The sequence below is a fragment of the Polyodon spathula genome, chromosome 1 (genome assembly GCF_017654505.1).
Source record: "Polyodon spathula isolate WHYD16114869_AA chromosome 1, ASM1765450v1, whole genome shotgun sequence".
NCBI lineage: Eukaryota > Metazoa > Chordata > Actinopteri > Acipenseriformes > Polyodontidae > Polyodon > Polyodon spathula.
Window position 1 is genome coordinate 22,803,264 of NC_054534.1, and position 22,196 is coordinate 22,825,459.

The following is a 22,196-nucleotide window of genomic DNA, read 5'->3' on the forward strand; positions in this document are numbered from 1 at the left end:
AGTTCTCCTAAGTATGTCATTAGATGTCAGTTACATTTGGTTCAGTGGTAAGTAAGTAGAATATTTGGTTCAGTGGTAAGTAAGTAGAATATATAGATATCCTAATTATATATATATATATATATATATATATATATATATATATATATATATATATATATATATATATATATATCTCCATTGCCCCTGTTCTGGGCTAATGATACAAAATCAAACTGTTCTACTGTACCTAATAACAAAAAATCCGTCTGCTATAATGTGGGGATTTGTTCGGTCAGCTGTAAATCTTGTGTACAGTTTTGTGATACATTTTATGTGGGTTTTGTATGAATCTCCTATTGTTGTTCCTTTATTTACCAGGCTTAACTTGTGCCCTTTTTCAACCACAGGGTCTGTGGTAATAAATGGAAATCTGTCTGTAAAATCACAGTTAGAAAAAGGGCTCCGCTCTACTTACTATGTAAAGTGGCTGTAAGTGCCACATACGAATGGGTATGTTTGTAAACCAGAATGCAATAGTACTTCAGTTTAGTATACTGGAAGATTGAAGCTGGACCTTTTCTCACTGATGATACAATAGGTCAGGTAAGAGTTTAACCTGAACCCTGCTTCTATAGCTTTTATAAACTACATCAAAGCAAAGAAATACAAACACTGGAATTTTGCAAAAGGCAGCTGACATTTATCTTTTTGTGTTTCTTTTTCCTCCCTATCAACAGAAGATGCAAACTTACCTCAACCAGGACAATCACTGGGACTGGCTGAAGGCCAAGACAGAGGGGTGTCCGTGCCCAAAGGTAATGCAAATGCGTTTAATTTAAATCACAGAGAAAGGAAATCTGTTGCCTGAAGGAAAAAAAAAAAATTGATTGCAAATAATGTATTAAAGAGTACTGGCGCAATATACTTATTTTGAAATATACATTTACTGTAGTTTTACGTTTGTCTACCCCAATTTCTTAGCCTGAAGCCAATTGGTTGTTCCACTAGATAACTGTTTTTACTAGTACATAAAGCCCAGGGGTCTTTAATTAGCACATCTATTCTTCCAAATGGAGAGGCAAAATGTAGATGTAGAGAGTTTGCTGAAGAGGTGTTCGGGTATCGAAAAGGGCAAAATAAAAATAAAACTGCCTCTGCCTTTTTTCTTTAACTATTTAGTTATTGCACTGTAAAATAATGGGAAGAAAGTTGCATGGAAAGATCATAAACTTGTGGTTGCAAAGAAGCTGAACCACGTGATCAGCTGTTTAGTAATGGATAGACGTGAAGATTTATTGTACCCCAAATGGGAAATTTAGGACCACTGTATCACATGTGAAAAAAATGAGAAACAGCCCAGAAGACCAACACGTGATCAGTCTACATACAGCAGAAGCAACAACAGAAGTAACTACAAAAGAAAGCAACTACATAAATGAACACAATAACTAAAACACAATGAAAGTAAAGAACATGTTACAAATGTATAGACCAGAAAAGGGCACCAGCAGATGAAGTGATCTCTCCCTAATAAAGTGGCAGCAACAGGTAGAGTTTAGACAAATCTGTTCTGTAAGCAGTTATGTTCTGAACAGCAAGAGTCATTGACTGGTACAGATTTTAAGAGTTTTGTCAGGCTCACAGCTTTAAGTTCAGAGATGGAAGCAAGGGAAGTTCTAGTGCATTAAAACCATTATCCAGTCCATTGTCTACCTCTGTATCACACAAAGGCTCACAAGCACTGGATAAGCCCACTCCCACCCCACTGTTTGTCTATTTTTTTCCATTATCGCTTCAGCTACGTGGCATTCTGTTTGAAGTAAACCAGATTTTGAAATATATGGTGGTAAGAATCAATATTTATATTCCATAACATTCAAAGATTAACAAAAACTGAGTGCACATTACTGTAGAATCCATCTAAGAAGCCGGTCGGTGCAGCTGCCTATAGATCTACTTGCATGTGTAGGTCTGTTTAATACCAGCAAAGGAAAATATTGCTGTGTACCACAGAAGTTATTTATGTTGGCCCGACATCCTCGATCTCACTGCAAAAATAATCAGAAACTGTATTTACACGTGCATATAACAAATAGGTGCTGTTTTATGGAAGCTCTAATAAGTTTGTTTTTCTTTTTTTCTGTTACTTGGCTACGGCACCTCCTGCTTGTGATTTGCAGTCAGACTAGAAGGCAGATGGCATGCTGGGAGGAATTTCCTTGGGCGGGGCACTTCTGCTGACAGATTTATACAAGCACAGCAAATAGAGAGTAGAGGAGGGAGGGAGGACCCTTGTAAAACACTTTTTTTTTTTTTTTTTTTAATTCGATAACACCTAAAAGACAAGATTGTTTTGTTTTGGATCTAATAGCCCTGATCAAACAGGTATCCTGCCGTGGCTAGAGCTAGACTGGATAAGTACAGGACATGAACTGTATTGTTTGATGAGGTTTGTACCCTGCTGCTTTTCCCACTGGCTCACTTACAGTAGTCAGGATGGCTGGGAAGCTGGGCTGCTCAGTGAGGGGGTTTTAGTATAATTCCAGTCTTGTTGGTCTCCTCTCCTGTAATGGAATGTACAGACTGTCTTCCTGCAACCAATCCTCCTGTCAGTGTCTGTGTCTCTAGAATATGTACAAATGTCAGTGTGCCATGCGTACATGGGTACCAACAGACGGACAAGCACTGTCGTTCCTCTTACCAAGCAGAACACAAACAGCATGGTCTCACAACTATGGCTCCTGGCTATAGTGTTATAAGGGGGAGCAGTCTATGTCTATCTATCTATCTGTCTATCTATCTATCTATCTATCTATCTATCTATCTATCTATCTATCTATCTATCTATCTATCTATCTCCTTTTTTTAAAACCTGTTAGAAGTTTTTTTTTTTTTTTTTAAACGAGAGGTTTCCAACACTTGTTTTTAAACCTTATGGAAACCATCATAATTTTTCACTGAAATCTTGCAGTGTACATTTTAAAAAGTAACTGGTAATGATTTACATCTCTGTAGAACAGGGTTGTGTTGTGTATCTGACACCACAGCAATGAATTCTGACTCCCCTGCAGAGGTGAATATGAGGAATCAACTGTCCTTGCGGCAGTGCAGTCATTAAAAGCAAGCTGAACATAAACCACAAAACCGCAGTAAATACAGGAACTTGGTTTAGGAATTCTCGTTAGTAGACTAGACAAGGGGACACTTGGCTGGTTTTAAAATTCATTTTTTTATACCTTTTTCAATGCACCTTTATCATCTTAAGTCTCTCTAATGAGCCCTCGCCTCTCCATGTTGGGTCCCCCCTTTTCAGATGGAATGTTTACCTCCTTAGTCTGTTATGGAAATTCCTTACTTCTCCCCACTGGGAGCCCCTGCTGGGAGAGCAGAGCCTGAGCAGTCATGGGCTTCCCAGTGGCCACTTGATCAAGACTGAAACATTGGTTAATGATGACTGATCTGTGATTCATTTTGCAGACAGTAGACACATTGCAAGACACAAGCCAGTAGTGTTGCCATAAAAAAGTATATTTTAGAGGTTTTGTATTAGGGAGGGAGAATAGCTAAGGAGGCAGACATAAATTGGTGTACATCCTATATTGGAAATGGAACAGGAGAGAAGAACACATTGATTATGTATTTATCTAAGCCAATATTTTCCGTGTTTGCTTACTTATGTGAACGTATTTCCTACCAGCTAAAAAGTTAATTGAATTAAGCTGTTCTTCAGAGTTGAGTCTTGTGAACTTTCCAACACAGAAGCGTATAACAAATATTAAATATGATTCTGGCAATAGGATTATACGTGTTTGGCCATCTATAGTAAAGAGAAGAATCTTGAAATGAATTTGTTCACTGCTCCGTTGAGTTAAAAAGCATTTTTAAAGAAACCAGAGAAGCCCCAAGGCCAACTGTGAGCAACAGGGTCTTTTGCAGCAGTCTCATTCTGCTGCTATCCAAATGAAACAGGTGCAGTTTCTTTTTGTTCACTGTGTAAGGGTTAATGTAATTTCTGATGAAATGCCATTAAGCAGTGAAGTAACACACAGCTGAATGTACTTTTCATAATGCAGGTAATGAAAGAAGGTGCTATTTGGTCAGGAATTTAAATGGAAAGAAAGTTGACTAACCTGAGTTACTTCACCTTTAACCAGGCCATACTAACCTTCAGCTAGTGAATGGTGCCAAAAGCATGCAGCCTTATCATTGTTCATTTAATTTCCTAATGGGACTAGTTGCATGCCACTTCTACATTTGTTTTTGATTTAAAATATATAAATATGGGCTTAAGAACTCCTGATGCTCAGCTCCTGCGGCAGCTGTAATTACATCACACTGTGAATTAAAAATTAAAATAAAATAAAATTGGCAGTCTTCGGAGACTTGGAGTTGTTTCCCTAAGGAAACTGATAAACATGTACGACTCCCCCCCCCCCCCCCCCCCCCCCCCCGTTCAGTGGTACGCCACATCCCAGAAGGGCTCCCCACTGAGGCTGCATTTGAGGGCTCTCTGCTATTATGTAAATTTAAACAGATGTCAGTTCAATCAGGGCAGCCATTTTTTTGTAGCTGCAGTGTTCTAATGGGAGGGTCTTAATAAATGGGGTGTGGCATTTTATAAAGTCAGGGAGACCTATGTTTCGGGTAGTGCTCCATGGTTTACCTTACGTCAACCTTACTTTTAATTTATTAAAAGGTGTGTGTGTGTGTGTGTGTGTGTGTGTGTGTGTGTGTGTGTGTGTGTGTGTGTGTGTGTGTATATATATATATATATATATATATATATATATTATATATATATATATATATATATAATTTTAGACCTTTTGTAAATCCAAACGTAAAAATCCCTTTATGTTCCTTTCTTGGCTGGTATCGGTATCCAATGCAAAGTCATTCCAAGCCTTTATAAACACAGTTTTCCAGCTTATTTACTGAACATGCCCCAATTCCTTGATATGGAGCTGGCTTCTATTGTGAGCTCTGATCTGATCTTGCACTGCAGGTCATGCTCCACTGCAGCCAGATGAAAGACAGAGGTGTTCATGTGAGAACTTGCTTTATACCAACACAAATCTGTTTTATGAGAAAAAGAGCTACTTCCTCTTTCCATTTTATAATGTCCTCTGCTTCTAAGAGCGAAGTATATACTTTTTAGAATTCCACCCTCATGTTTTCATGCTTGTGTGAAATGCTGCATATTAGAAATCCCTAAAAGTTCTGCTTTTAATGTCAATTTACTTAATTTATACTTATATAGTATGCCAAAGTCATACATTTCAGGGTGATTCATTTAGAAAATGAGGCTATGTGCATGTAGAACACAACTTTTTCACAATTTTTTTTTTTATAAATAATGAAGGGTGGAAAACTCAATTTAAAATGCATATAACCCTTGCAGTGGTGTTAAATGCTTCTTAAAATGGCCTCCTGTTTACAGTAGAATTTGTTTTTGCTCAACAGAGTGACACTGTGGAGCACAGTAAAACCTTGTAAAAGTAGTAATCTGTTAGTGTAAAAACTGGATCTATTTCCCGGTTTACTTCACTGACTATCTGAACATTTCACTGACTATCTGAACATAGAGAAGCCGCATTAAGTTCTAAAAAAACAAAAGCAAACACTGCCTTCATGTCAAGCACTAGGAGTCCAGTCTGAAGCACAGTGGGGGTTAGACTTAACACCTTCTTGTGTCAAATCCCTTCATGTCCTCCGTTATTCATTAGACTGCACAGTCAAGGTGACGGGGTCCTTGCTGTTCTGTTTACCAGTTCTGAAACCCACAGCTTTTAAATCCTAAAGCAGGTATTTACAGTTGTGTTTAATCTTTGTTTTTTAAACAGGAAGCCCTATTTGAAGTAGGTCTTTAGGAAATGGTACTTCTAAGGAAATGAATAATCTGGTGCTTGGTAACATCCCACTTGTCCAAATAGTAAACTTTGAGGTAAAACTATTAGTACATAAGAAAATATACGAATGCCAGGCCATTCTGACCTTATGAGCTTGCCCGGTTCCTAGTAGCTGATTAATCTTAAGACTTTGTCAAGGTCGGGTCTTAAATCCAACCAAGTGATTCTACCTCAGCAAATTGACAAGGTATGCCATTCCATACCCTCAAATTCCTTCTGTCCTAAATCTGTCTCCACTGAGTTTCCAACTGTATCCTCTGGTCTCGGGTTTCTGTACTGGTTAGGGCTAACTATGTCAACTCCTTTTAAGATGTTAAAGTCTTCAATCATGTCCCCCAAAATTATTATTTAGAAACTAAGTAAAGTGGACAGATGTTTCAAGTTTGATTAAGTTGGGAAGTTTATCTACTTGATATTCTTATTGTGCCCATAAAACCACTGGATTTCAATTGAAAAATAACCTTATTGCTGCATCCTCAACTGTGCAAATTTAAAGTATAAGAGGATGAAGCAGCAGCCTCCTTGTGTTTATAAAACTGGTTCTGTTCCAACATAAATAGCTTTCTATTAAATATTTCATGTTTGCTTTTACCAGGTCAAAAGGTGTCTCTTGTAGGAAGGCGCTTGTTTCACAGAAAAGTCGTAGATACTTAATCCAGATGTTGTTACCTTACTGTACAGCACTAATGCGATTATGGTATCAAGTATGAGATCACTGAGTTGGCACAATAGGTATCTACCAGTCAGATCTAGTATATTGTGTCCAGAAAATAACACAGATTTGGATCACAAAGAAGCATTAAAAATCCCTATAAATAGGAAAGCAAGTGTATCTAATTTTGGTTTTTAAAAGGCAGCTGCCAGAGAGACAAAAGCAATCTAGAAGTTGGCGTGGGTAACTGGAGCAAGACCTGTTACGTTTATGCATTCATGTTCAGTTAACCTCACCTTTGACCTTACAGGTGACTCCCTGACCTTCTTGGAACAAGTGAACAATATCACTATAGTTCAGGGACAGACGGCTACGCTGCACTGCAAAGTGGCAGGAAACCCACAACCCAACATAAAATGGCTGAAGAACGATGCTCCAGTGGTTCAGGAGCAGGGGCGAATATCGATAAGGAAAACAGAGGCTGGTTCTAGATTACGCATCCAGGACTTGGACACCACAGATACAGGATACTACCAGTGTGTGGCATCCAACAGCCGGGAGACCATAACATCTACTGGAGTGCTGTTTGTCAAGCTCGGTAACATTTTAATGTTTTTATTGCTTAGCTGGTTCCAGCCAAATGTCTGTTGCTGGAAATGCAGACAACGCAGCCTAAGGGTGGGCCGCAAACTAAAGGCTGTTCACAAATTTGGAAGTCCTGGCTTTTGTCAGCAGCACTGCATGCCTTTATGAACAGCTGTACTGTTCACATGACTGCACAGTACTCTATACAGTAAAACAAAATAAAAAAACATAGTCTTAACTGATATTATTAACAAATGTAACATGTAACAGGCTTTTAGCTCACTGCAAAGCAACACCACACACAAAAGGTACTTTCATTCCAAAAGAAGAGCCAGCACATGAGCAATGATATATACCTATACTTCTCCCACAGCACAAAATAATTACACATACAAATAAATAGGGTATTTAGTATAGAAATGATTAAATTCAAGTGCTTTTATAACACATTAATTCTTTAATGGTAGAGGAATGCCAAACTTGTGATATATAAATATATACACTTCTGTTTGTTTACAGCGTCTGCCAATTAAGAGTTCTACAAAGATTAGATATGTGGAATATTTTGCGACAGTAGTTTGTTAAAAGCTCCTCTTTGTAGGCAGTCTTGTGAACATTTTAAATTAGGTTCCAGTAACACTGAGCTTGTTATGTTTTTAGCCATTAAAACCATCCAAATTAAATCTTCAAATTAGAATATATGTATATATCATGAGCTTTCCTCCTAATTAGGTTTTCCCTCAAAGACTTGCATACTTTTTTTTTTTTTTTTTAGCAAAGGTACCTCCTGGTTAATTTACACATGTCATTGCTGCTACCTTGTTTTGCTAGAGTCAGTCTTTTTTTTCAATGAAATCGCCTATCAATTATTTGTTTTATCTGCAGGCTCACTGCTGTGGGAAAAGGTGAGGACTGCAGTAGTGTATGTCCTTTTAACAATTTAAATGAGTCCCTTTCAGTGGAAAATGTGTATCTCCAGGTGTAGATATAATTCAGCTTTTTATGTTCTGGCTGCCATTAGGTCAGCATTACAGGTTTATAGCCAACTTCTTTTTTTTTTTTTTTTAACTATTTCTAGTCATACGAAATGTTGCCAACTAAGTGTGATACTTAAGTAGCACTGCAGTGCTTTTTAAAATTGCAGTACTTGAGCATTGCTATTAGGGGTTACTTAAGAATTATAAATAGAACTGTTACTAAATACACTGAAGAGATAGACCAAAGTAGCTGGTCAAAGGGTTTTCTCTTTATTAGTCCCTGGATAGTGACCTCAAATGTTTTCTATGTGTAATTTAACAAGCACTATGATAGTTAGCTTTACAGAGCCCAGGTGATGGGAGGCGTGCCCATTACTGTGCACCACTAAGTCAAGAAGCCCATTCCAAGAACAAAGCAGGTAGAACAGCAGTGAAATCTTGATCCCATTCTAGGTGGAAGTCGTCTTTTCACTGTCTCCAGATCCATATTAGGAATTAGAGGAACATATTACTTTTTAGAAAAACTAGAACAGATTAACCTTATGGTACAAATGATCTATTTCAGTGTGCAGGCTGCTGTTTTTAAGAAGTAATGAGACGAGAAACTGTGTGGACTTATGTGATGGTTTGGTAGATTGCTTCCTTTGGTAACCTGCATTTTTCTTTGTTTTTGCAGGGCAGTCCCCCACTGCTGGTTCAAACTACAATGACCAGTAAGTATTTTGTCTGATCCAATGTAATATTCTTACATGCTATTGCTATTTGGTTTTGTTTTGTCACACAGCAAAGAATCAGTGTACCAGACCCAATAGATCATGATTTTATCAGCATTGAAATTAATTCCTTTACTACTTAGTGATCAAATTTGACGGGCAAATGTCCACAATGAAGAATTTCCAGTACTTGTTGGAGAACGAACTCTACATGTAGCATTGTCTTGTTTGCATGTATGTGCTATAGTTGTTTCAGAGGTGAAGGCTGCTTTTTCATTTATCCACATGCCATGAGAAAAATATGGGGTGTGGGGCATTTTTTATTATCTGAATTATGTAAAACAGTGCCTTTATTCTACTTTGTGGAAAGGAAGGCACTTAAAATCTGTTGCAGCCACTGGAAAGTGAATTTGACACTGATAAATCTGTAGCATAGGCACTCAGTTTTTCAGAAAATCAATGGCCTTCAGTGTTGTGTATTTATTATTTTCTTGGCACTCCCAAGTCTCAGTGCAGTTCTTGCTTCACACAAAACTTTTTCAATGCTCTCGAGGCCACCCTACTGCTAAAGCACACTTGGTGGTTTTGGCTACAGCTCCATTCAACAAAGCTGGCAGGGATAAGGGATAAGGACATGAACAGAACTCTGGACTTTCTAATCTCGGGGGTCATTGGTGTATCTGCATAGAAGAAGAACAACAACAACAACAAAAAACATTTTCTCAACTATCTCCTGTGCAGTATCTAAGAATGCGATATGTCCCTGTTTGAAAACATAGCACTAAACCTTCATAAGCAATAACAAATAGTGCATTGCAGGATTCCACAAAGAAGGAACATTTAAAATGTCATATGGGTTTTAATTGTCATTAATTAACCACAACTTCAAAAAGAGAGATTCAGTTAAATCTTTAGATTTTAGTAAAACTTAAGGAGTTTCACACTGATGAAGGTACTTGGTCACTTTCAAGTTTGACTTTTTTCTCTAATTAACCCTTCTTTCCTTCCATAACTCTAGAATGGGATTGTAGGTGGATTTATATGGTAGGGTGCTCATAACTGTCATTAAAGCCCGGTGTTGGCATGAGGGGGTGGAGACTGGACTTTTCCAAGTAGGGCCTGCACATCTTGCCTTCCAGCATTCTGGTTGTGAAACCCTGCCTTAATGCTACTTTTAATGACAAACTTGAAAGAGTTTATCACTGTGTAGGGAAGATGATGACAAGAAGAATTGCATTGCTGTTTCAAAGGAGTAATTTGCACAATAGTAACCCAGAGGATACAATGTAACATTGCCACTGTTAATGAATGTATCCAGTTTTTAAATTGAACGAGACAGGCAGGTTAGGCTGAGTGCCTATCCAGGGTTATACAACATGTCGGTAGTAATGCTGAGATTATATAATTACTCCAATCTTCAACTCCAATTATTAGACACCGTTACTTAGAGTAAGTAACAGGGTTCTGAAAAATCTAGAGTTTTATGTCCCCACTTGTTGCTACAACTGTTTAAATAATGTGCCTGTAATTTCTATTTTCATTGTTAACATCCTGACAACTTTTTACACTTATATATAACTTTAAAGTTTGTTTCAAAGCTCTTTTCAAAATGACCACTCCAGTGCACTGATAGTGTAAGGATTATTGCCCACGTTGTCAAACCGGTAACAGCAATGAATATCCGTGATGTGTTACAGAACAGAAAGCCAGAGCAGCCATTTTGAATAGAGCTTTGAAACAGACTTTAAATTTATAAACGTAAAACGTTTTCAGGATGTTAACAATGAAGAAAAATTACAGGTACATTATTTAAACAGTTGTGGCAACATGTGGGGACGTATAACGCTATATTTTTCTGAAACCTGCTACTTGTTTTTATATCCTGAAAAAAATAATGATTGTTTGTTCTCATTTTGTTTATTTAATATCTTTATTATTTTACATATTGGCATGGGGAGGTACTGTAGTTCACACAGCTGCAGGTCACAGACTGGCTCCTTGGATTGCTGCAAAATATTGGACATCATAAATTCCAGTCTGAGAGTTTCTTTGTTACCATAAACCTTTGTGAATCAGAGCCTTTGCATGCCAGAGCAGAGGCTGTTTACTCCACACCCCTTTTAAATGTTCCTTTTTGTAGGAAGAAAGTACCACATAAAACACAAGTTTAGGTGTCAGAACAGGGTGTCCCAGATAACAATACATTATTGTTTATCTAAACACCAAATGGTTGACCTCTTTGGACCTAAACTGTTCCATAATAAAGGGTCTACGGTTGTTGTTGTTGTTGTAGTGGAAATTTCTGATACAGTATACTTAGGATAAGAGACCAGAAGTTATTGGAAAAGTTGTTAGACACAGTGCAGGTATCTCTTGTCACATAGTTGTTCTTTACTTTTAGTAAAGTTTATTTATTCTTGGAAGAAGCCCAAGTTATTATAACAGAGTGCCGTCTGGCAAAATCCATAGAGGCAGGCTAATAGACGTTTGTAACATGTGAACTATTTTCTTAGGTTCCAGCTGTAACAATACATTATTTTTCCTCTTTTAGAAAAAAGAAATGAACAGGCTGTTGATTGAGGAATGCTGGAATTGTAATTGCATAGGTTGTGGTATAGTTGTGTGAAATTCAAAAGTTACTTTTGACATTCCTCTGCTTTCACACTGTAACATTGCGATTAAAAATTCAGATACTGTGTGTTAAGTTTATTTTCCCGGAAGACAGGTTAACTTTGTGTTTTAAAAAGTATAAAAATGTATACCATAGAGTAGTATCACAATTACACTTAAGAAAATAAAAATAAAGTTTAGTCTGTAAACATGTACTAGACGCTTGGTTTTACCAGGAAAATAAACCCAAAATAGATTCTTCTGTTTCTCCACATTTTATAAATGGCCTTACTTACGTGCAGAATAAGTCTTACAAATGTTCCTCTGTTCAAGCTGTTCACCAGAGCAAAATACTTGGCTCCATTCAATGAAATGTTAGCACCTTGCCCTTTATGCTTTCCTTTCTGTGCCACCTATGTGAGGTGCAGCTAATGAACTTAAATCAGAAATCTGATTTTTACAGCTGCTAGGTTTAGGTAGATCACTCTTTATCAAGGATCTTGCAAAAACGTCAGTCACTGTTACTGATACTCCTTTCTGTGGTCTTAGCTGACTAGATTAAAATAGCTCAACTAAAAAATGAATGTAGGTAACTGCTAGCTGTGAAATAATGACCACCTTTGAAAAGTTTATGAAATAGTAGTTTTTATAAATAAGTTCTAATTTCAAGATATATTATATCATAGTATGTAAAACTGCAGTATTTTTTTTGTAGTGGCACTGGGCCTGTAAACAAGAGGTGGTAAACTAAGTGCATTTGATGGCTTAGGATTACTTAGCTTAGGATTTGATTACTATTTTATGCTTCCTCAAGTGTTTTAATTTTGTCTCTTCAGATTTGAAAAATCTGAATAAAAAAACAAACAAGTCATTCCAAATTGCAATGAAATTGTTACCACATGTCTTATTTACTTCAAAATACTTGAGGGCCTGGCAGTGACACCTTCTCTTGGCAACTATGGTTAATTAGATTAAATAATGGAAGTTTAAAAAAATAAAAAAAAAAAAAAATAAAATAATAATAATAATAATAATAATAATAATAATAATATAATAATAATAATAATAATAATAATAATAAAGAATCTGGTTGTTTTTTCTTAAATATGGAGTTTAACCAGTGTTGGCCTTTTGGTGTTTGTCGTGATACACATATTGAGAAACAGCTTAAACTACAATTTGATGTTAAAATTTGTTTTATTAATAAACTACATATAAATTAGATCTTAGTGTGTATCCCTATATATATATATATATATATATATATATATTATATATATATATATATATATATATATATATAGGAAAGAAAGACAAGACCATTTAAATATAATGTATATTCTACTGGTTAAACATTCTAGAAAACTTACAAAAACAGTTGGAGCTTTGATGTGGAACAATGCTTTTGGAAAACACTACGAACCAAACAGGTTTCACGTGTTTTATTTCGATCAAAATGAATCATGTTTTTACATTTCTAAAGTAACTGGACATCCATATTTATGTTTATATCAATATATTATGCAAGATAAATTAAGGCATGTGAAATCATAATTTCCCTTTTATGCTCATAAAACCAAACAGTTGATTTATCATAGAACTGTGATTATTACAGTATGTTTGATTTTACAGAACCCAGTTTATGGTGTGAAATATTTTTGCAGCTTGAACTTAAGTGCAATGTAACATATCTGATTTATTTCTGTTCTCCCTGCTCTGTATGTCCTTGGCTTTTGCAGTTTGTCTCGTTGCAGCGTGGCAGGGCCCTCACTTGATCTTGTAAAATGCTTGGAGGTTAGCACATTGCAGCATGATGTGTATCTCCACAAGCTGCTAGCCAGTATAAACATGGCCCTGCTTCAGATGACTGAAAAATCAGGCTCGGTGCTAGCCAGAAAGAAATTTGACATTCACCTTGTACATTGACAGTGTAATAATTCAAGGAGTAATAGCATTAAAGACAGCAGCAGAAGAGGAAGGAAACCAGTTTTACATACCATAACTGAAAAACATAAATGCATGTATGCATTTTAAAAAGGATGCATATATTTACATACATATGTGCAAACTTTCATGCATACTTTCATGTCGATCAAAGCTACATCAGTTCATGCCAATCCCTCTAATATAGAAGTTGATACATACAGTAGATGTTGCGATTCATATCTTTGCAAATGCTGGTTTGCTCATTATGACCACAGTACTTTACAATCATTTGTTTTTGGTATTCAGAACATTTTCATAAACTTTTTTGTATTTTAGTTGATTTGTTCTGACTGTGAACCAAACATATTGCAATTTGTTGATACATTACCCACATACCAGTGTCACATTTTAACAGCTATGCTCACAAATAATCTGGTGTTTGTCAGAATGCTTTGAAATGTTATCTTCTTTAAGTACTGCACATCAGCAATATTTAGAACACTGTATTTTTCTCAATTACGTCTATTCCCAATGCTGTATTGTTACAAAATGCTATCTGATATCATAAATCACGATATTATACAGCTGGGCTCAATACTACACTTTCTTTTACATGTGTGGAAAATAGATTACAGCTACTTTTATTGAGCTTCCATTTGGAAAAACAATCCATGTCCCATTTAAAGGATCATCTCCAATCTGCCACCACTGGGGATTTCCAATAAGCTGTCTAATGAATAATGCAGTACACTGTTTCAGTTCATGGAATTTGGAATGTTTTTTCACAGCTTATAAATTCTTTGGGCTGTCATATGAATATCTGAGTTGTACTTATATGGAAACTTTCCTTTTTATTTCCATTTGGCAGTAAAGCTACAATTTGTTTGTTTGATTTAGTCACAAATTTAGTCTAATATTTCTCTAGTTTTTCCTAAAAGCAATACAAAATAAAACATTCTGGTGATTTGGGTAGGTGACAGCAAAATGTAAATTGGGTTTACCGTCTGCAGAGAGAATTTATAATTATAATTAAAATACATACAGATGTGTCTTAAAATATATATATAAAGACAGAGAGCGACTTGGTGCTTGTTACCTTTTACTATGAAGATATTTCTTAACAGAACAAGGTAACAAGCACAAGGTCTTACTCCTCAATTAAGCCTGAGTTCAGCGCCACAACAGTGACTTATTGTGTGCTTTGAAAGGACTGGCTGGCTGTTGAGTCGAGAGCTGGAACCTCAGATTGAAGAAGACAAGAAAATGAAAGCACTGTGGCCCCGGAGGAAGTTTGTATGTAAAACAGACTGCTTTAATTAAAGAAAAGAAAAAGCATATTGGGGAACAAACATCCATCAATCAGAAAGCATAATAAACATATTCACATACCTCATGACAGTGTGAGCTCAGTCTTCCTGTTCTGTTTTCAGAGGACTTTTAAAGCAGCTCAAGCCTTCAAAGAGTCATACAGCAAAGCAGAACGATGTCAGAATGAGATTAGGAGGGAGAACTTTATTAACACTGTCAATGCCCCCTTTCTGTCAGAATTAAAAAATTTTGTATCATAACAATTGTATTTCTTTTGTCCATGATATGCAAATATTTTAAATGCATCTCTATTTAGTACCTGCTGCATCCTGATACAGTGCTGCAGGTCACACGTTCTAGTTGTAGCTAAACAATGGAGTGAGTTTGAACTACAACACATGATTAAGTGGCAGAAAACAACCATTTCAAATATCTGTATAATATCCCAAAGTGAAGTGTGAAAAACAAGCCGTTAATGCTGTGTTTGGTTAAATCACCCCAGTATGAAAGTATATCTTATTAAATAATACAATAAGAGTTGGGCCCAAAACAGAAGCAGCATTGTGTTGGATTTTTATCCTATGTTACACCTTCTATTAATATTCATTCAGTGGTTGTGCAACAATCTACATGTGGTGAATGCACAGAAAATACTCCCCAGCTCACCTTTGCAAAGCACGGACTGTCCCACAAGGTTTCTCCCTTGCCATGTTCTCCTTTTAAAACCTGACATACTCAACCTACCAAAAGGAAACCAGCCACAATCCTCTGTTTGGCAGGCAAAGATCAGTCCACACCAGTCAGTGGAAGTTCAGTTGTTTAAGCTGTAATTGCTTTCCAGACACAAATTCCTGGTACACTGCATCTCTGTTTATCCTAAAACAAGTCTGTGAATGTAAACAATTATATGCACCATAATATGTGTTCATCAAATTCAAGTTGTACTACATAAAAAATGTTTAATTAGCATGGCCCACACAAGGTCATGAGAATTATCACTGCTTTTTTGGCAGTTTTTTGCATTTTTATTTCTAGTCCCTTTTTGTATTGTTTTATTATATTTTTTGTTAAACAACATTATGGGGGTATTAGATATACAGTTTTGTTTCTCAAGTATCTGTCGATTAATCTTGACAAATTAAGTTAAGTAATCTAAAGTGCATTTCTTGAGGCATCACGTAAAATCCCTTTCTCTGCTACCTTGAGGTTTGGCAAAAGAGTAACCAAGTTATTTTGTTACATTGGCAACATTTAATGTTCACCTGGTTACGAATGAAATTAGAAAAGGCATTTCTGTGTTTGTATAGTGTATGTATTTGGGATAAACCACTGGATTTCTAGTCCTCAAATCGTTTATATAATAGTATTTTGTAGTTGCGTTGTTGTTGCTTGTAAATAGTCCTGACCTTGCAGGTGGCTCTGTGCAGAGACCTTGACTGGTTTATATTATCTCTCCCCTATACTGATATGAGTGGATCTGCGTGGTGCACTGGAGCTCTTTTTAATGAGACATTGCTTTCTCACTGGCAAGCTGTTTAATTAAAACACCAAGCAGGAGCCAATTTGACGGCAGTTGTGTGAGAAGAGGTTGATTTCCATTACATGAAAGTAGATGTTGAATTTCATGCTGATTTGAACTCGGCTCTCACCAAGATAAGCACCAACTAAGATGTAGTTTTGCAGTAAAGTAATGTGATCCATCTGCATTTTCATCCATTTGCGTTGTTTTCCATCTGATGATGTAGATATCCTTCTGTCTGGTGTTGCTTGCTGAAGTGTAATGCTGGCTCCAGGGATCAGCTCATTTTGCCTCCCCAGCACATCAGAACACACAACGACTGTGATGCTGGCTCCGGGGATCAACCCAGTGCGGTTTCCCCAGCCTATCAGCATGACAACTGTCTAGATTGAGCTAAGTAGGGTACATCTCTGGGGTTTTCGAGTGGGCACCTTCGGTCCTCGGTGTTTCGTTGACTAGCCCACGACACCTCAAGAGGGCTCACCAGTGATTCTGGCGTTCCAACATCTCCCCCCTCCATCCGCCGTTCAGCTCAGCCCAGCTTACTTACCTGTACATCAGCGTTGCTTTCTTTCTATTGTGCTTGAGATCCCCATCCAGAATCTTTCTGTCTCAACCACAGCCAGTTGCTGCTCCTTTCTGCTGCTTCAAATAAGTTCTTCACTGTGCGACGCAACTCTTGGCCACTGAACCCGACGTCTCTGCTACAAATCCTCGACAGCCCACCTCCACTGGGTAAACTCTGACTCTCCATCCTCGCTGTTCCACTTCAGCAGCTAGTTGAGCATACCAAAGTTTCTTCCTCTTATACGCCTCATCCACAGCATCTTCCCATGGCACTGTCAACTCTACCAGATGAACAAGGCATGCTGATCCAGACCACAAGACAATGTCTGGTCGTTAGTAGTGGCAATCTCAGGTGGAAAAATAAGCCGTTGACCAACATCTCCCAGCATCTTCCAGTCTCTAGCAGCTTCCAGTTGTCCTGGGTGAGGCTTGGTTTTAAAACCTTTTCTTGGTGGTTGCTCTCCTGGACGGAGGAATATTTTCTTTTGTGTGTAATGCTTTGATGGAACTGGTGGCAACTTATCGGTCAGGTTACTCTTGTATTCCAATGCTAAGGCCAAACATCGCAGCACATGGTCATGGCGCTAAGTAAACCGTCCTTGGCTAAGACCCACCTTACATCCTGTCAAAATGTGCCTTAATGTTGCAGGTGATTAACACAAAGGACATGAGGAATCCTCACCCACCCAGAGGTTTAGGTTCTGTGGTGATGGGAGAACATCATATGCTGATGTGATGAGGAAACTGATCCTGTTCCATTGTCCACAGGTCTTGCCAGCTGATCTTGTGTTGTTTCCCATCTCATCCATTCTCCCTGCTTGGCTTGGGAAATGGTCTTTACACACCTGATCCTTTCCTCCTGCTTTTGCACCTCATTGACTACCAGCTTCCTCCGTTGAGCTGGGGTTGCCTTGTGCCATGTAGGAGGAACTGAACTGAGACCAAATCATCCTTTTTCATGCTGAACTTGCCCCATAATATCCGATTCAAAGGGCAGCCTTAGCATCTTCCACAGCTTCATTTTTTCAGTTTCCACAGCCGTCCATTTTCTTCCAGTTTTCCACACAGGTGCTTCCTCCCTTACGCATTTCTCGCATGAATCTACAAATGTAATTTCCAGTCAGACTTTGGCGCTCTTAAACTCCTCGGTTGGAGCAGAGATTAGTAGCTGCAGGCAGCGTGGAACTCCCAACCATTTCCTGACGTATGAACTGATTAAAGCTTCCAGGTTCTCAACTGTTGTCAAGGAAACATCGTACACAGTCAGTGGCCACAGCAGTCTTGGCAGTAGACCAAACTGAAAGCACCAGAGTTTGTTTGCCTGGTAAAGTGCTGCTGTCTATGCTGTTCAACCCTTCCACTGCTTGTTGTCTAACGTCACAAACTGTGACCTTTAGATCCCCGTCGTACCATCTCCCTAGACTTTTCACTGGCTTCTCGGACACTGTTGGTATTGCCTCACCATTAATGTAGAACCTTTTATCTACTACTTTGCCTTTAATTGTAGAGATGCTCCTTGATTTAGTGTGCATGAATTGCATTCATGCCCATTCAATGTTATTGGTTAATTTGCCCAATAACCGATTAGTGCAGGCTACTGTTGTAGTCATTGTTGTCATGTCATCCATGTATGCTCGAATTGGTGGTAGTCGCATTCCAGTAGCCAAGCGCTCTCCTCCCACTACCCATTTTGATGCCATAATAATTACTTCCATTGCCATTGTAAAAGCCAGTGGAGAAATGGTACATCCTGCCATTATTCCAACTTCTAGGCATTGTCATGTAGTGCTGAATTCTGAAGTTGAAAAACTAAATTGCAAATCTCCAAAGTAGGCTTTCACTAAATTTGTTATTGTCATTGGTACACTGAAAAAAATCAAATGCTGCCCAAAGAAGTTCATGTGGCACTGAACCATATGCATCAGCCAAATCCAGGAATGTCACATAGAGCTCCTTCCTCTCCTTTTTTGCTGATTGAATTTGTTGCCAGATTACGCTGATGTATTCTAAGCATCCTGGGAAACCTGGAATGCCTGCTTTTTGTACTGAAATGTCAATGAAGCAGTTCTTTAATAGGTAGGTTGACAATCTCTGTGCAATAATGCTGAAGAAAATCTTGCCTTCTGCGTTTAATAGGGAAATAGGACGAAACTGACCGATGTTTGTAGAATCCTTTTCTTTTGGTATAAAGACTCCACCAGCTCGGCGCCATGCTCTTGGTACAACCTGTATTTCCCATGCCACTTTCATCAATTTCCACAGGATTCGTAGAACTCCAGAAGCACTCTTGTACACTCTGTATGGAACTCCATTAGGCCCTGGAGATGATGATGCCCTTGCTTTTTTCATAGCTTGCTCTACTTCTTTCCACTTAGGTGCACAGTCCTCCATTTGGTATTCGGGAGGATTGATAGGTGGGATGTCTGAAGGAATTGACATAGGCTCCTGCCTTTTTTAATCTGTACATGTTTCCTCCAAATATCTCTCTAGCTCAAACTTAGTTGATTTTAGTGTGCCATTTTTCTCACTGGTGAATATCTTCTTTACAAATTTGAGTGGATCTTTATAAAAGTTAGTTCTCGCACGCTGTTTCTTTTTGTAGCATTTCCGTAGGCGCTCAGCTCTGCGCAATGTTGCAAGCTTATCTTTTGATAGAACTTTGTTCTGCTTTTCTCCATTGCTTTCTCAACTGCCTCCTTTTTCTAATTAAGCGTTCAATCTCCTGCTGCTGTCTAGACAGGAATAGTTTGTACTCTTTCCTTCCTTTTTTCAATTCCAAACCTCTCACTTCCATATGCGTAGATGATGTCCCTAAATTTATCCAGCTTCTGTTCAACTATTCCATTTAACCTTTCCAAAGTAAAACAGAGATCCGTGTTTACTGTGTCCCACGCAGTTTTTTCACAAGCTCTTGGCCATTTAACTCCAGGCTTGTGCCCGTTGAGGTTCTTTTCTTTCTTACGCTGGTTTGTCTGACCGGGTTCGCAAGGATCATTAGGTTCATCACTGGCTGTATCCACGCAAGTCCTCCTCACATCTATGACAGGGGTGCTGATATCCTGCGAACTGTGGTTCTCCAAATAAAATGCAAAGCAAATAATTTTGATGCTGACTGTGAAAAATTGTAAGTCTTAAATTACAATCTGCATGATAAATCAGTTGCCGTAACATTACAGTTATGTATAACCACATTTTATATGTGGTGAAAACAAGGCCAGCCTGATTGAAAACAAAGATTCGGCATACTGGCCGCTCTCAGAGATGGATACTATGTGATGAGAGAACAAAAGATTTTTGTATGTGACAGTTGCGTGTTCACCCCATACTGAAACATTTACTTTGCATAAGTATAACATATTTGCAAAATTCCTTTGGAAACGTTTATAAATTGACTTAAACTGCACCTATTAAGCAATTATAGTTTAGGATTTCTTTAAAATAACTTTTTTTTAAAATGTACATGCTAACTTTTAAAGTCACTGGCTTCCTCCCAGTGGGATGGTAACATAGTCTGACATAAAATTATCAGATTTGTTCTGCAGTGTGCTAATATATGGGCTCATATACAATTATATAATAAAACATGATAAAGCCTTACAGAGATTACTTAAAAAGCCCTTTTCAATTTCAGCTATTGGGCCGTGTTGATGTCTACATATTATACATAGAAGTATTTAAAATGTTAAAAACAAATGTCACTTAAATATATGGACCTGCTTTTATGAAACATAGCCTGGGATTGCTGTCATATATGGGTGAATGAATGCTTTGGCAATGTACCCACTGCTCTCTTCCTTTGGATATAAAAGACGGTAAAGACGGTATATAAAGGGCAGTTTATACAAATAATAATAATCTTTATTTTTATACAGCACCTTTCATAGTGGACCACCATGACAAAGGGTGTGTGAACTATGCATCAGTTGCAGAGTCACTTACAACAATGTCTCACCCAAAAGATGGAGCACAAGGAGGTTCAGTGACTTGCTCAGGGTCACACAATGAGTCAGTGCCTGAGCTTGGATTTGAACGGGGGGACCTCCTGGTTACAAGACCTTTTCTTTAAGCACTGGACCACACAGCCTCCTGACAAAGGAGGGAACCATGATAATTTGGGACTTTGACATCTGCAGTTATGTTTGATAGAATTCATTTGTGTTTTCAAAGCGACGAGTTCCGTGAAGAAGGCTTCTGTCAGCCGTACCGGGGGATCGCATGTGCTCGATTCATTGGAAACACAACCATTTACGTGGACTCCCTTCAGATGCAAGGGGAAATTGAAAACCGAATCACTGGTAGGAAGAGCATGCTTCTAGCCAAACAATTACCATATTTTCCTGGGCCTATGCAAATGCAGGCAGTATCTACTTTATTTCTACTGCAGTTTTGTAATTGATAAATTCCTGTAGATAATTGTTTGTTATGGGAGTGCACCCATATCTTCATCCTTATTCAGGTTAGTTGTATTACAGTAAGGTAAAATGAACAGTATCATATTTTGTATTATTGATATTACACACCCACACATATATCTCAGTCGTGTAATACACTAACATGTACGGTTAAAGTCAAATTTCAAGTGTTGTCACTTGTTAACACCAACAGTATATGACAATAGCAGCCATGTTTTTGTATAATGAATAGCAAAGCACAAGTGTACATTTGAATCAACTATCAAATGCTTCACTTTGTTAAATTACAGTACTTTGATTTGCATTAACTGTATTGGTTATTATTATATGAGGTTTACATGGAGAAGAGAGACACCTTGAGGATAACTAAGGAATTACCATACTATATAGTTGGAAGCCACACTGAACCAGCATAAAGCCTTTGGTTGTTTAGAATAAATATTCCTCAAAATTCATGAAAAGGTGGCTCGGGTAGATTTTATAGATGTAGGTTTCAGAACATGAAACAAATAAGGCATTTATTATTCTTGTTTTTTTATCTCTGGTCTTTTTTTTGTGCAGCTGCGTTCACTATGATCGGCACCTCGACCCACCTGTCTGACCAGTGTTCCCAGTTTGCGATCCCTTCGTTCTGCCACTACGTGTTCCCGCTGTGTGACGAGCGCTCACGCACCCCCAGGCAGCGGGAGCTGTGCCGTGATGAGTGCGAGGCGCTGGAGAACGACCTGTGCCGGACAGAGTACATGATCGCTCGCTCAAACCCCCTCATCCTCATGCAGCTCCAGCTGCCAAAGTGTGAGGAGCTGCCACTACCCGACACCCTGGAGGCAGCCAACTGCATGAGGATCGGCATCCCTGCGGAGAAACTGGGCAGATGTAAGTGCCACCAACTTCTGAGTCTTGTACATTTGCAAATATATGTTTTTTTTAATTCAAAACTGTGTTATAGCAACAATGTTATTAACATCACTAACTAAGTGCAAGGTAGGGGGCCTTGTTTTTGTGCAGGCTGTAAAAGGTTATATATTTAGATTTA

At 38.0% G+C, this 22,196-nt stretch overlaps 1 protein-coding gene across 2 annotated transcripts in view; it reads left to right on the forward strand.

The window, feature by feature from the left end:
* The window catches only part of LOC121315688 (tyrosine-protein kinase transmembrane receptor ROR2-like), a 91,578-nt gene that overhangs the window by 62,869 nt on the left and 6,513 nt on the right, over positions 1–22,196 (forward strand). For both annotated transcript variants that reach the window (XM_041250004.1, XM_041250014.1), the window contains exons 2-6: positions 720–797; positions 6,854–7,141; positions 8,782–8,818; positions 20,916–21,043; positions 21,722–22,036. In XM_041250004.1, the coding sequence (XP_041105938.1) occupies positions 720–797; positions 6,854–7,141; positions 8,782–8,818; positions 20,916–21,043; positions 21,722–22,036 (846 nt within the window). The remainder of the gene's footprint in view (positions 1–719; positions 798–6,853; positions 7,142–8,781; positions 8,819–20,915; positions 21,044–21,721; positions 22,037–22,196) is intronic.